The sequence below is a fragment of the Bombina bombina genome, chromosome 5 (assembly GCF_027579735.1).
Source record: "Bombina bombina isolate aBomBom1 chromosome 5, aBomBom1.pri, whole genome shotgun sequence".
Taxonomy (NCBI): domain Eukaryota; kingdom Metazoa; phylum Chordata; class Amphibia; order Anura; family Bombinatoridae; genus Bombina; species Bombina bombina.
This window is the reverse complement of record NC_069503.1, coordinates 668,756,887-668,772,800: the sequence shown is the minus strand read 5'-3', so window position 1 is coordinate 668,772,800 and position 15,914 is coordinate 668,756,887. Positions and strand designations below refer to the sequence as shown.

Genomic DNA, 15,914 nt, shown 5'->3' with positions numbered 1-15,914 from the left:
GACCATTTTCATCACATTACTTTTAGCCAGTTTTTAGCATTCAACAAGCTTTTTGAATAAGTTGTAACCTGTACTTATTTTTTGTATTTTTTTTTTTTTTTAGTTTTTCATAAGTAGTTCTTCTGAGAGATATTTGCATTACTTGGATATTGTGTGGGCACTTGAATTTTTCATTGCTGCGACTAGGATTTTAGACAAACTTTTAGTTTGTTCTTCTTTCTGATCCTAGGAAGGGTCGGAAGACTTCTGCTATGTCTTTAGCCTTTTTTTTAAACTTTTGTTTTTCAAAGCTTTTTTGAAGGGAGGTCTGCCTGCGCTGCAGCGGATTTCTGCTCATTCTACTTAGGTCAGTTGCAACAGCTTCTTGGACTTTCAAGAATTAGGCTTCAGTTGACCTATGTTGCTAGGCAGCTATTAGTATCCTTTTATTTTATTTTTCTATTCTCCATTTTGAAGGCAGTTGTCTATTTAATATTTTTTAATATTTTTTTTAGGTGTGTGTTTGTGTATGTGTATATATGTATGTATATGTATGAGGCACGTAACTGATGCATCTGTGTTTTGAGGTTACATTTAAATTGCTTACCTCAAATCAAGTTTAAAAGCTGATCTTTCATAAAGAATGATTGATAGAAATATGTATGGACAATAATTTGTCCCTATAATTACTCCATGTGGTGTCATATTAAAATGTCAGAATACAAAATTTGTGTTCACTGGTAATTTTTATGTATTTTTCTGACTCTCTGATCTTACTATCTTTATTTTTTCTCCTCTTTGCATGTTGTTTTTCTGGTCTCCTTGTGGAATGGTAGATGAATGGTAGATGAATTTTGAAGTTATGCCCGCCCACGTTGGCATGAAATTAATAATTTTCTGAATTTGTTGATACTGTACAGTGCTCTCCTTTAGGAAACATTGTGACCGTGTCTTAGCACACCAAATAGTGTGAGACTTCTCAACACCTCTCTCAAAGCACAGAATGCTTGTTTCTTGAAAGGGAGCACAATAAAAATGCCTTTCAATCAACAAACATGAGTTCATTATCAAAGGGAGAAAGTTAGTTTAGACTGCAAATAATATATGTTGCATCACCAAAATAGTTAAGTATAGCATGTATGATTTATGTATACTATATTTTTTTAGAAGATTTCTGATCCCACCTGTGTTGCGGTTTAATTAGAGCCTGTCTAGGGGAAATGACAATATCTCTAAGTCATCTGCATGCTGTTTTCTACCAATGTGTGACTGTCTGCTATTCAGAATCCGTTAAGATGAAGCCTGCTGTGCAATATTCCATATGCTATCGTTTCAATGCATGGTGTAAAACAAATTCTTGCTGCCTGTCATAAAAAACAGCATGCAAGATTCATCCACCAGAGAAGGAATCTCCAAAATGATTTAAAGAAGTTTTAACATGCACAAGCTGTTGTCAATTTTCACTTGGTTTTGTATGTTAAGAGTATTAAAACACAAAAAGTCAACATCTTAAGTTCCTGGTTTCTTGCTAAGTTTAAATATGTTTTTATTTAATACTAGTGTGATGAGCATTAAACTTAATGTCTACTTTAGTCATTGCTCATTTTCTATGACTATAACCCAGCATACTCTAAGCAGATTTATCAAATTGAGAATTCCTCTATTAGGTAGGAGATTGCTCATGCTTTAAAGGGTCATGATACCTAAATGGTGAAGCTATTGAACGTGATGACGCATATCTGTAAAAAGCAGACTAGAAAATATCACCTGAATATCTCTCAGTAAATAACAAAAACAAAAAACATATTTCTCTTGTAAGATGTATCGAGTCCACGGATTCATCCATACTTGTGGGATATTCTCCTTCCCTACAGGAAGTGGCAGAGAGAGCACCCACAGCAGAGCTGTCTATATAGCTCCTCCCTTAGCTCCACCCCCCAGTCATTCTCTCTGCCTGCTTAACTGCTAGGAAGGGCAAAGTGAGTGTGGTGACTTCCTCTGATCCAGGAGGGTCAATATATGACTACCTTAGACTTAAAGGATGCGTATCTACACATCCCTATTCACAGAGATCATCATCAATTCCTCAGATTCGCCTTTCTAGACAGGCATTACAATTTTGTGGCCCTTCCCTTCGGGTTGGCCACGGCTCCCAGAATTTTCACAAAGGTGCTAGGGGTCCCTTTTGGCGGTTCTAAGACCGCGGGATATAGCAGTGGCGCCTTATCTAGATGACATCTTAATTCAGGTGTCGACTTTCCAGCTAGCCAAGTCTCACACGGACATCGTGTTGGCTTTTCTGAGATCTCACGGGTGGAAGGTGAACATAAAAAAAGAGTTCTCTCATCCCTCTCACAAGAGTTTCCTTCATAGGGACTCTGATAGACTCGGTAGAAATGAAAATATTTCTGACGGAGGTCAGAAAATCAAAACTTTTAATCACTTGCCGAGCTCTTCATTCCATTCCTCGGCCATCAGTGGCTCAGTGTATGGAGGTTATCAGACTTATGGTAGCAGCAATGAACATAGTTCCTTATGCCCGCCTACACCTCAGACCACTGCAACTATGCATGCTCAAACAGTGGAATGGGGATTATGCAGATTTATCTCCTCAACTGCATCTGGACCAAGAGACCAGAGATTCTCTTCTCTGGTGGTTGTATCAGGACCACCTGCCTCAGGGAATATGTTTCCGCAGGCCAGAGTGGCTCATAGTAATGACAGATGCCAGCCTGCTAGGCTGGGGTGGAGTCTGGAAATCCCTGAAATCACAGGGCTTATGGTCTCGGGAGGAATCTCTCCTCCCGATAAACATTCTAGTATTGAGAGCGATATTCAATGCACTTCAGGCGTGGCCTCAACTAGCTGCGGCCAAATTCATCAGATTTCAGTCAAACAACATCACAACTGTAGCCTATATCAGTCATCAAAGAGGAACACGGAGTTCTCTAGCGATGATAGAGGTAACCAAAATTATCCGATGGGCGGAGGATCACTCTTGCCATCTCTCAGCAATCTATATCCCAGGGGTAGAGAGCTGGGAAGCGGATTTCCTAAGTCATCAGACTTTTCATCCGGGGGAGTGGGAGCTCCATCCGGAGGTATTTGCCCAGCTGACTCAGCTATGGGGCACACCAGAATTGGATCTGATGGCGTCCCGACAGAACGCCAAACTTCCGTGTTACGGGTCCAGGTCCTGACTGCTTGGAGATTGAACGCCTGATTCTATCAAAGCGTGGTTTCTCTGAGTCGGTCATTGATACCCTGATTCAGGCTAGAAAGCCTGTCACCAGGAAAATCTATCATAAGATTTGGCGCAAATATCTTTGTTGGTGTGAATCCAAGGGTTACTCATGGAGTAAGATTAGGATTCCTAGAATTTGTCCTTTCTCCAAGAAGGATTGGAGAAGGGATTATCAGCTAGTTCCTTAAAGGGACAAATATCTGCTTTGTCTATTCTTTTACACAAACGTCTGGCAGACGTTCAAGCGTTTAGTCAGGCCTTGGTCAGGATCAAGCCTGTATTTAAACCTGTTGCTCCGCCATGGAGCCTAGACTTGGTTCTTAAAGTTCTTCAAGGGGTTCCGTTTGAACCTATGCATTCCATAGATGTTAAAGGGACAGTACACTGTAAAATTGTTTTATACTAATGTATTTTGAATGACTTGTTATACCAGCTGCAGAGTATAACATTTATGAGAAACTGCATTTTCAGGTTTATCTGTGTATATGAAGTAGCTGGTTTTGTGCTTTTAAACCTCAGCCTATTACAATGGGTTGAGCTTCAGGTAATATCAGATCTCATTATGTTATCACTTTGTGTGTACACACTTGCTCCCTTATCTTATATTTGTCTGGAAAACAAAAGCTCAATACATAGAGAGAACAATGGAAAATTATAATTGTATTACTTAACTATTATGTTCCCCACTGAAAGTGTAATCTCTTCTGCTGGCAGTGTTTACTTAGGCTATTCAATAGAACATACTCCAGTATAGAAACTTTCAGTATTGGTTTGGATACCACAGGCTAAATCGGCTATTTAAAATGCCAAAATAGGGGTATAGGAGCTACTTGTAAACAATTTAAAACACTCCAGCAGGTAAAATGAATCATTGGGAACAATTTAAAGGGGAGAAAAATTTTGGGTGAACTGTCCCTTTAAGCTTCTATCTTGGAAAGTTTTGTTTTTAGTAGCTATCTCTTCGGCTCAAAGAGTTTCTGAGTTATCTGCTTTACAGTGTGACTCACCTTATCTTATTTTCCATGCAGATAAGGTGGTTTTACGTACCAAACCTGGATTCCTTCCTAAGGTTGTTTCTAATAGGAATATCAATCATGAAATTGTTGTTCCTTCGCTGTGTCCTAATCCTTCTTCAAAGAAGGAACATCTGTTGCACAATCTTGATGTGGTTTGTGCTTTAAAGTTCTACTTACAAGCGACCAAAGATTTTCGTCAAACATCTTCATTGTTTGTTGTCTATTCTGGTAAGCGGAGAGGTCAAAAGGCTACGGCTACCTCTCTTTCTTTTTGGCTGAAAAGCATCATCTGTATGGCTTATGAGACTGCTGGCCAGCAGCCTCCTGAAAGAATTACTGCTCATTCTACTAGAGCAGTGGCTTCCACATGGGCTTTTGAAAATGAGGCTTCTGTTGAACAGATTTGTAAGGCGGCGACTTGGTCTTCGCTTCATACTTTTTCCAAATTTTCCAAATTCGATTCTTTTGCTTCTTCGGAGGCTATTTTTGGGAGAAAGGTTCTACTAGCAGTGGTGCCTTCCGTTTAAGGAACCTGTCTTGTCCCTCCCTTCATCCGTGTCCTAAAGCTTTGGTATTGGTATCCCACAAGTATGGATGAATCCGTGGACTCGATACATCTTACGAGAGAAAACAGAATTTATGCTTACCTGATAAATTTATTTCTCTTGTGATGTATCGTGTCCACGGCCCGCCCTGTCTATTTAAGACAGGTAGTATATTTTTATTTAAAAAACTTCAGTCACCACTGCACCCTATAGTTTCTCCTTTTTCTTCCTAGCCTTCAGTCGAATGACTGGGGGGTGGAGCTAAGGGAGGAGCTATATAGACAGCCCTGCTGTGGGTGCTCTCTCTGCTACTTCCTGTAGGGAAGGATAATATCCCACAAGTATAGAATCCGTGGTCTCGATACATCACAAGAGAGAAATAAATTTATCAGGTAAGCATAAATTCTGTTTTTATCCCAATATTTCCTCAATAGCCACATCCCATTGTAAAGGTACTTTACACATCCAATCAGGATGCTTTTCCCAAGACTTGAAAGGCAGCATTGTATCTGGCACAGCAATGTTATTTCCCCCCTTAGTTTAAAGTGATGGTAAATCTTAGCATTTCAAAAAGTGAAAGGTAAAAAAAAACTGTGTAGAAGGTACCTTTATTTCTTTATTTTGTAGCCGCTTCATTGCTAACCTAAGTAGCACATATATATATATATATATATATATATATATATATATATATATAAATTTATGAGGTGACATTTCCACCTCTTAGCCAGTAGCCATATGGTACTGTGCTGTATGCAAGCACGGCTGTTGGCTGAAATGTGGAATTGTCACCTCATTGAGAACAAAAAATAGACTTTTTTTTTCTCGTGAATGAAAGTCACCGTTATTTTTAGTGTCGGTAAATCCTAGCGTTTTTTGAAGCACTAGGATTTACCATCACTTTATCTTTCAAGATATTAGTGATATGTCAAGAGATAACAGTAAAGCAAACTGTTTGACATCAGCACTAATGAAGCTGATGGGCAGTTACATTTTTTAAGTATGCAGCTGAAAGATAACGGTTCACAGAGCACATACTATTGTAAGCTAAAGAAATGCTATTCTGCATCACATTCAAGTGATTTTGCATATGAGTATAATTTCCCTTTAAAAGGGACAGTCTACTCCAGATAATGTATTGTTTAAAAAGATGGAAAATCCCTTTACTACCCATTCCCCAGTTTTGCATAGCCAACACGGTTATATTAATACACTTTTTACCTCTGTGATTACTCTGTGATTGCCTTTAAAATGCCCCCTTATTTCAGTTCTTTTGACAGACTTGCATTTTAACCAATCAGTGCCCTCTTATAAGTAACTTCACAGCACAATGTTATCTATATGGCACACATTAAGTTATGCCCTCTAGCTGTGAAAAACAGTCAATTGCTTTGAGATAAGATGTGGGCTACAAGTCCTTAGAAATTAGCCTATGAGCCTACCTAGGTTTAGCTTTAAAAAAAAAAAATACAATGATTACAAAGCAAATTTGGTAATAAAAGTGAATTGAAAAGTTGTTTAAAATTGCACCCCCTATATGAATCATAAAAGTTTAATTTTGACTAGACTTTCCCTTTAACTGCTTCTCTGTCATATATGATAAATATTTGAGTAATATGCCCATTTAACCGTATGTTAACTCCTTTTCTGAGATAAACTCAGATTGTTGCAAATTAGAGTTCAATTACAAAATGTTCTAATGCATTAAACCATTTTCTTATAGCAACTTTATGTCCATTTAATATGTGTATTGCATAATATATACAAAAAAGGTATATCGGTATACTCTTCATGTGTTTTCCTTTATTGCAATATCTATCTTCGGTTTACAAAGCCTTAATGTAGGGCCAATATAAACCTTCAAAATGAGAGTACTCAGTCTCATTTGATCACCATAGCAACAAATTTAAAAATTGGCATCCCTTTAGGAAATAAGAGTAATCATTTATTCTCTGTGCTTGACATTTCAACTAAGAATATAAGAATCCTTTAGGAGAATTTAAAGGGCATTGTCATTTTTTTTTTATATATATATTGCAAAAACAAAATTGAGTACAGAAATATTTCCGAAGCATGCAAAAACTTCAGGTGTGCAATGCAGACACACCCCTTGAAAAGTAGGTAAAATAAAGTCAATGTATTCTGAAGAGTTCCCCCCCCCCCATAGTATGGTGGAGCATTTTCAGTTTACTGTCCCTTTAATTTTGACAAGTGCAATGTTGCGCAGGACAGTTTTAATCTTTACTTAATGTTTGTATTGAAATTGTGATTTGCTATTGTGGTGTATGCATTGCAGATGGTGGAAAGGAAGTGCTCTCAATGCACCAGGTTTTCTTATACTTGCTTCAGAGTAACAAACCTTTAGTGCCAGAAGAAGAAATTGCAAACATGCTTCAATGGGAAGAATTAGAGTGGCAGAAATATGCAGAAGAGTGCAAGGGGATGATTGTCACCAACCCTGGCATGGTGAGTTTCTCAACTGCATTTTATATGGCATTCTGTAAAAATGCTGTAAGATGCATACACAGAGATGTTCAAGGAAACACTTCTTTATTATTACTAATACTTAAAGAAACATGAACTTTTTTTATTTTTTATTTAAAGCACATATATGAGTCGGACTCTTAAACATTTAAATATGTGATGCATTTAAAATCTGTTATTCTGGGCATACACATAGTGGTTCTATTTGCAGTCTGTGGCTGATGTATATCTCATTTATTGCTCACCCAAGTAACTGTTTTAGAAATATCCTGGCTACATATTACAAAACAGAAGACACATACGTTGCATACAGCCACTGATTAAAACGGACATACAGATGCAAAAAGAAAATGCTATATTGTGAACTTTTTACTATTCCATATAGCTTAGCTGAACATCTAGTGAACCAGTGACAAGAGGCATATGTTTTTGTATGCGCCAATCAGCAGCTAGCTCCCAATAGTACATTGTCTACCTAGGTATGCTTTTCAACAAATTGATACCAAGATAACAAAGTAAATTTGACAACAGAAGTAAATTGAATAGTCTTTTAAAAGACATGCTCTATCTAAATTACTAATGTTTAGTTTTGATTCTTTTATCCCTTTAAAGGACCACTAAATACAGTAGATTTACATAATCACAAATGCATGAAACAAAAACAATGGCATAGGACTTAGGCCCCAATGATTGAAAGTGCTACATGGCAGCAAAATATTCCAATGGATCCGTCGCTATGTCGAACAAGTCTGTTAAAATATTTTCAACATAGAGGCATCGTCAAGAGGAGTTTAATATACATGCCATTGGTCAGAGATGCTGGCTATAGATAAGAACCATCATTGCCTCTCATATTGGCGACATATAGTAAAGGATCCCTGAAATATAAATGTCTGCATGATCACTAATCCAAATACCCTAGTCTACCTGATCTGCTGCGGCATGGTGACGGTGGGCGGAAGTGGGCGTGGCCGGGAGTGAGGGGGCGTGGCCGTGCACGGTCGAGGGAGAGGGTTGGTGGAGATAGAAAGAGATGGGAAAGAGCTAAAGAGATGGTAAGAGAGAGCAAAAGAGAAAGGGAAAGAGCAAAAGAGAGCGGGAGAGAGCAAAAAAGAGCGGGAGAGAGCAAAATAGAGGGGAAAGAGCAAAATAGAGGGAAGAGAGAGGGTGAGAGAGAAAATAAGAGGGGGAAAGAGAGAGAGCAAAAGAAGAGAGGGAGGAGAGACAGAGCAAAAGAGGGGGGAGACAGAGCAAAAGAGGGGGGGAGACAGAGCAAAAGAGGGGGGGAGACAGAGCAAAAGAGGGGGGAAAGAGAGCAAAAGAGGGGGAGAGAGAGACAGCGCAAAAGAGGGGGGAGAGAGAGACAGCGCAAAAGAGGGGGGAGAGAGAGACAGCGCAAAAGAGGGGGGAGAGAGAGACAGCGCAAAAGAGGGGGGAGAGAGAGACAGCGCAAAAGAGAGGGGGAGAGAGAGCGCAAAAGAGAGGGGGAGAGAGAGCGCAAAAGAGAGGGGGAGAGAGAGCGCAAAAGAGAGGGGGAGAGAGAGCGCAAAAGAGAGGGGGAGAGAGAGCGCAAAAGAGAGGGGGAGAGAGAGCGCAAAAGAGAGGGGGAGAGAGAGCGCAAAAGAGAGGGGGAGACTGAGAGCGCAAAAGAGAGGGGGAGACTGAGAGCGCAAAAGAGAGGGGGAGACTGAGAGCGCAAAAGAGAGGGGGAGACTGAGAGCGCAAAAGAGGGAGAGAGAGAGAGAAGGTAAGAGGGGTGAGAGAGCGCAAAAGAGGGGGTAAAGAGAATTGACCCTTTATTAAGAAAACAGGAAGGAATATTTGTGTGTAATAGTTCCTCTGTTTAAAGGATTTTTTAGATGGTTACAATAAAGTATAAGTTTTAATAGTGTGTGTTTTTTCTTTATTAACTCCACAATTTATATAATGTTTATTCAAGAATGTGCTCAATCCAGCATAGTGGAGGGTATCAGTCCCTAAAGTTGGGTTGGTTTGGAGAGAGAGCGCAAAAGAGAGGGGAGAGAGAGAACAAAAGAGAGGGGGAGAGAGAGAACAAAAGAGAGGGGAGGGAGAGAGTGCAAGAGGTGGACCAATGTACTGCAAAAAATGGCCCGTGTGAACGGGCTTTAGGACTAGTAAATATCTAAACCGCCACATACCCACAGCAATTACTAAACTATTAACCCCTAAAACGTCACATCCCACCACAAGTTTTAAAATATTAACCCCTATACCTCCACATACCTAATGCCTAACCCTCCTCTAAATTAAACCCCCTACGTTGCAAAATTAAAAAAAATCTAAGTTACAAAACATAATAAACTACAGTATACAAAATAAAAAACACCATTTTTTTCTGACAAATTTCAGTTATGCCTATTTCCAATCCCCCTGTACCATGTGACAGCAATCAGCTAATCACAAATGCATATACGTATATTCTGTGAATTCTTGCACAAAAAGTGTAAGTATAAAAAGACTGTGCACATTTTGTTAATGGAAGTAAATTGGAAACTTGTTTTAAAAGTGCATGAATCAATTTGGACTTGAATGTCCCTTTTAATGAACCAGTTTAAGGATGGAATTCTGCCACAATTTACAAGAAAAACGTGTCCTCCTGTTATCCCTTTTCTTTTAATAAAAAAAAAAAATGTTTTAAGTATCATATTTTAGCCATTTTATCACAGTCATCTATTATGAAAGATTCCAACTTGGATTTGTCTTGTTTTAAAGTGCTGAAACAGCAAAAGCAAATTAAATTAAAAGTAGTTATATAGAGATTTGCTGTTATATATAAAAAAATATATCTAACATTTTGAAGAAATCTACATATTTAGCATGTACACTGTCTTTAATGCTTTTTTCCTTTTCCCTTTCTGGTAGAGACCAAGCTCAATCCGAATTGATCAACTTGACCGGGAGCAGTTTAACCCAGAAGTTATTACATTTCCCATCATCGTCCATTTTGGTATAAGACCCGCGCAATTAAGTTATGCTGGAGACCCACAGTAAGCCATTTATTATGTTTAATATACAATGATTCTGCCATGAGTTAGTAGTCCACAGTTCTAGCAGTGAATCTTCATTCTCCACGTTTTTTCTGCCTGCTACACCACCTTCGTTAAGTACATTTAGAAATTAGACATGGAAGAGAAAGGTTGAAAACATTTCAATAATTTAAATTTCTGTTGTTAAAGCAGGACATAGATTTATTTTCCATATCATAAAACAGGGAGGTAACAATTGTTTCTTTGCTTTGTGAGATGGAACTGTGGATGAGCTATGCTAGTTGAAAGTACTTTATTAATGGCTAGCCCTTACCATATGACTCTTGTCTTAACTGTTTCACTGGGGCAGAACACATCACAATCTATCTTTGTTTAAATATAACAACTTTAACCCATTTGGAAGTGGAATATGCACTTTAACATGGCTTTGACTGTGCACGTCTACACCCTAATAGCTTGTTAACAAAGTGATAGCTCTCTTAATACTTTAAAATAATTTTGTAATGTTCTTCATTCTTGCAATTCACAATCTAAGATCCAGAGAAAGCCTTGCCATTTATACTGATTACACACATTGAACTTCTGTTTACATATATTTGTCACTGTCTTTGTTTCAGTAAAGAGTTTAATGAAGATTCATGTTCTTCTGCTAATTGTTTATTGAAAAGTTTGAAAGACGAGAGCCTAATTATCCATGTCTAGTTAACAGCAGGGGATCTTGTGCTGTAACATTAAAAGTGCAGGTTATAATAGCATGCAGAGTATGCTCCATAATCAAGCAAAACAAAGATAAATTGCACTGTTTGGTGTGGATAAGTGATAGCGCCTGCGGCAAGGAATATGCAAGCTGTGATAGTATTGGGGAACACTTCTATGCTGCAATTTATAATATACATAAGAAAGTTAAACACAGGACTGGGGTGGGGAATCTGAAAGGGGTAGTAGACCTATCACTTTGGTTTCCATTTGGATTCTAGTTGTTTTGTTTTCAGTTTGCTTTGGTTGACATGGCATTGTTTTTAAAAAACAAGGCAGATGCCAAAAGAGGGGGTAAAAGGTAAGTTGAAAAGCTTGGAAGGGGCTGCAACATATAATGAACCTTTTGCGTTTCTGCTTCTAGCATCTACAGTTTAATTTTCTAGTCAACAGTTGCTTCTTGCATTAAAAAGGTTTTGCTTAGTGATTCTTTATTCCTAAAATTAGCTAGTTGTGTATGAATAGTGATTAGGTATGTTCTTTCCATTTCTTTCTAATCCACGGATCATCATCAATTACTGTTGGGAATATCACTCCTGGCCAGCAGGAGGAGGCAAAGAGCACCACAGCAAAGCTGTTAAGTATCACTTCCCTACCCACAATCCCCCAGTAATTTTCTTTGCCTTAGGTGCAAGGAAGAGGTGAATGTTTAGGTGTTTGTTAATGATTCTTCTATCAAGAGTTTTTTATTTTGGAAGCTTGGGCAAGCTTGTGCTGACCTTCCCTTATGTGCTGGGTGTAGCCGTACTCCACAATAGTCTCTTCATCAGGGAAGTGGTGGCTTTAAAGCAGTTAGGAGCTTGTGGGGGAGGCTTCAATGCATTTTGCCAACATGTTGCTGCCCTGGTAAAGAAAGTATGAGTAGGTTTACTGTATCCTTTCTTTGGTTACAGGTCTCTGTGAGGAGTGGCATCCTCTCAAGCTTTGTAAGTCTTCTCCTGCCGGAAGACAAGACTGCAGGTAAGTGCCTTTTTGTCTTCTGGGGCTAGGAGGCTGGCACTAAAGGGGTTAAGCCCTGTCTGTTTTTAATATGGGACTAATATCCTTATGAAGGATAAGTATGGCAGTGTACAGGCACTTTAATGGCATGTGAGGAGACTTAGGGGTTAATTCTCTTCATGGAAGGGGTTAACCGTCTATGTAGTTCAAACTGTACTTTTTAAGTCATTTTATTAACGTTTAAAAGTTTTCTATCTATCCCTGGTACTCCCTATGGTTACAGTTCCATGGGAAGGAAGTAATTTCTTTCATGTAATTAGCAAGAGTCCATGAGCTAGTGACGTATGGGATATACATTCCTACCAGGAGGGGCAAAGTTTCCCAAACCTCAAAATGCCTATAAATACACCCCTCACCACACCCACAATTCAGTTTTACAAACTTTGCCTCCGATGGAGGTGGTGAAGTAAGTTTGTGCTAGATTCTACGTTGATATGCGCTCCGCAGCAAGTTGGAGCCCGGTTTTCCTCTCAGCGTGCAGTGAATGTCAGAGGGATGTGAGGAGAGTATTGCCTATTTGAATGCAGTGATCTCCTTCTACGGGGTCTATTTCATAGGTTCTCTGTTATCGGTCGTAGAGATTCATCTCTTACCTCCCTTTTCAGATCGACGATATACTCTTATATATACCATTACCTCTGCTGATTCTCGTTTCAGTACTGGTTTGGCTTTCTACAAACATGTAGATGAGTGTCCTGGGGTAAGTAAATCTTATTTTCTGTGACACTCTAAGCTATGGTTGGGCACTTTTGTTTATAAAGTTCTAAATATATGTATTCAAACATTTATTTGCCTTGACTCAGAATGTTCAACTTTCCTTATTTTTCAGACAGTCAGTTTCATATTTGGGATAATGCATTTGATTTAATCATTTTTTTCTTACCTTCAAAAAATTTGAGTCTTTTTCCCTGTGGGCTGTTAGGCTCGCGGGGGCTGAAAATGCTTCATTTTATTGCGTCATTCTTGGCGCGGACTTTTTTGGCGCAAAAATTCTTTTCCGTTTCCGGCGTCATACGTGTCGCCGGAAGTTGCGTCATTTTTTGACGTTATTTTGCGCCAAAAATGTCGGCGTTCCGGATGTGGCGTCATTTTTGGCGCCAAAAGCATTTAGGCGCCAAATAATGTGGGCGTCTTATTTGGCGCTAAAAAATATGGGCGTCGCTTTTGTCTCCACATTATTTAAGTCTCATTTTTCATTGCTTCTGGTTGCTAGAAGCTTGTTCTTTGGCATTTTTTCCCATTCCTGAAACTGTCATTTAAGGAATTTGATCAATTTTGCTTTATATGTTGTTTTTTCTCTTACATATTGCAAGATGTCTCACGTTGCATCTGAGTCAGAAGATACTACAGGAAAATCGCTGTCTAGTGCTGGATCTACCAAAGCTAAGTGTATCTGCTGTAAACTTTTGGTAGCTATTCCTCCAGCTGTTGTTTGTATTGATTGTCATGACAAACTTATTAATGCAGATAATATTTCCTTTAGTAAAGTACCATTGCCTGTTGCAGTTCCTTCAACATCTAAGGTGCAGAATGTTCCTGATAACATAAGAGATTTTGTTTCTGAATCCATAAAGAAGGCTATGTCTGTTATTTCTCCTTCTAGTAAACGTAAAAAATCTTTTAAAACTTCTCTCCCTACAGATGAATTTTTAAATGAACATCATCATTCTGATTCTGATGACTCTTCTGGTTCAGAGGATTCTGTCTCAGAGGTTGATGCTGATAAATCTTCATATTTATTTAAAATGGAATTTATTCGTTCTTTACTTAAAGAAGTTCTAATTGCTTTTGAAATAGAGGATTCTGGTCCTCTTGATACTAATTCTAAACGTTTGGATAAGGTATTTAAATCTCCTGTGGTTATTCCAGAAGTTTTTCCTGTTCCTAATGCTATTTCTGCAGTAATTTCCAAAGAATGGGATAAATTGGGTAATTCATTTACTCCTTCTAAACGTTTTAAGCAATTATATCCTGTGCCGTCTGACAGATTAGAATTTTGGGACAAAATCCCTAAAGTTGATGGGGCTATTTCTACCCTTGCTAAACGTACTACTATTCCTACGTCAGATGGTACTTCGTTTAAGGATCCTTTAGATAGGAAAATTGAATCCTTTCTAAAAAAAGCTTATCTGTGTTCAGGTAATCTTCTTAGACCTGCTATATCTTTGGCTGATGTTGCTGCAGCTTCAACTTTTTGGTTGGAAACTTTAGCGCAACAAATAACACATCATGATTCTCATGATATTATTATTCTTCTTCAGCATGCTAATAATTTTATCTGTGATGCCATCTTTGATATTATCAGAGTTGATGTCAGGTTTATGTCTCTAGCTATTTTAGCTAGAAGAGCTTTATGGCTTAAGACTTGGAATGCTGATATGGCTTCTAAATCAACTCTACTTTCCTTTTCTTTCCAGGGTAACAAATTATTTGGTTCTCAGTTGGATTCTATTATTTCAACTGTTACTGGTGGGAAAGGAACTTTTTTACCACAGGATAAAAAAATCTAAGGGTAAAAACAGGGCTAATAATCGTTTTCATTCCTTTCGTTTCAACAAAGAACAAAAGTCTGATCCTTCATCCTCAGGAGCAGTTTCAGTTTGGAAACCATCTCCAATCTGGAATAAATCCAAGCCAGCCAGAAAGGCAAAGCCTGCTTCTAAGTCCACATGAAGGTGCGGCCCTCATTCCAGCTCAGCTGGTAGGGGGCAGGTTACGTTTTTTCAAAGACATTTGGATCAATTCTGTTCACAATCTTTGGATTCAGAACATTGTTTCAGAAGGGTACAGAATTGGTTTCAAGATGAGACCTCCTGCAAAGAGATTTTCTCCAACATAGGTGTGTCCGGTCCACGGCGTCATCCTTACTTGTGGGATATTCTCTTCCCCAACAGGAAATGGCAAAGAGCCCAGCAAAGCTGGTCACATGATCCCTCCTAGGCTCCGCCTACCCCAGTCATTCTCTTTGCCGTTGCACAGGCAACATCTCCACGGAGATGGCTAAGAGTTTTTTGGTGTTTAAATGTAGTTTTATTCTTCAATCAAGAGTTTGTTATTTTAAAATAGTGCTGGTATGTACTATTTACTCTGAAACAGAAAAGAGATGAAGATTTCTGTTTGTAAGAGGAAAATGATTTTAGCAACCGTTACTAAAATTGATGGCTGTTTCCACACAGGACTGTTGAGATGATTTAACTTCAGTTGGGGGAAACAGTGGGCAGACTTTTGCTGCTTGAGGTATGACACATTTCTAACAAGACTTGGTAATGCTGGAAGCTGTCATTTTCCCTATGGGAACCGGTAAGCCATTTTCTTAGTTTAGTATAAGATTAAAGGGCTTCACAAGGGCTTTAAAGACTGGTAGACATTTTTCTGGGCTAAAGCGATTACTTTATAAGTATATTTAGTGGATTATAACTATAAATAGTTCTTTTAATCTTGGGGATGTATTAAAAAAAACGGCAGGCACTGTATTGGACACCTTTTTCACTGGGGGCCTTTTCTAGTCATAGGCAGAGCCTCATTTTCGCGCCACTAATGCGCAGTTGTTTTTGGAAAGCAAGGCATGCAGATGCATGTGTGAGGAGCTAAGAACCACTGAAAAAGCTTATTGAAGGCGTCATTTGGTATCGTATTCCCCTCTGGGCTTGGTTGGGTCTCAGCAAAGCAGATACCAGGGACTGTATAGGGGTTAAATGTAAAAACTGCTCTGGTCCCGTTATTTTAAGAGTTAAAGCTTTCAAATTTGGTGTGCAATACTTTTAAGGCTTTAAGACACTGTGGTGAAATTCCTTCATACTTTTTCACATATTCAGTAATAAAGTGTGTTCAGTTTAAAATTTAAAGTGACAGTAACGGTTTTATTTTAAAACGTTTTTTGTGC

General features: G+C 38.6%; 1 protein-coding gene across 1 annotated transcript in view; it reads left to right on the top strand.

The window, feature by feature from the left end:
* The window catches only part of DROSHA (drosha ribonuclease III), a 734,939-nt gene that overhangs the window by 233,238 nt on the left and 485,787 nt on the right, over positions 1-15,914 (top strand). Inside the window, exons 13-14 of the mRNA XM_053714616.1 lie at positions 7,081-7,250; positions 10,152-10,276. Coding sequence (XP_053570591.1) covers positions 7,081-7,250; positions 10,152-10,276 — 295 coding nt within the window. The remainder of the gene's footprint in view (positions 1-7,080; positions 7,251-10,151; positions 10,277-15,914) is intronic.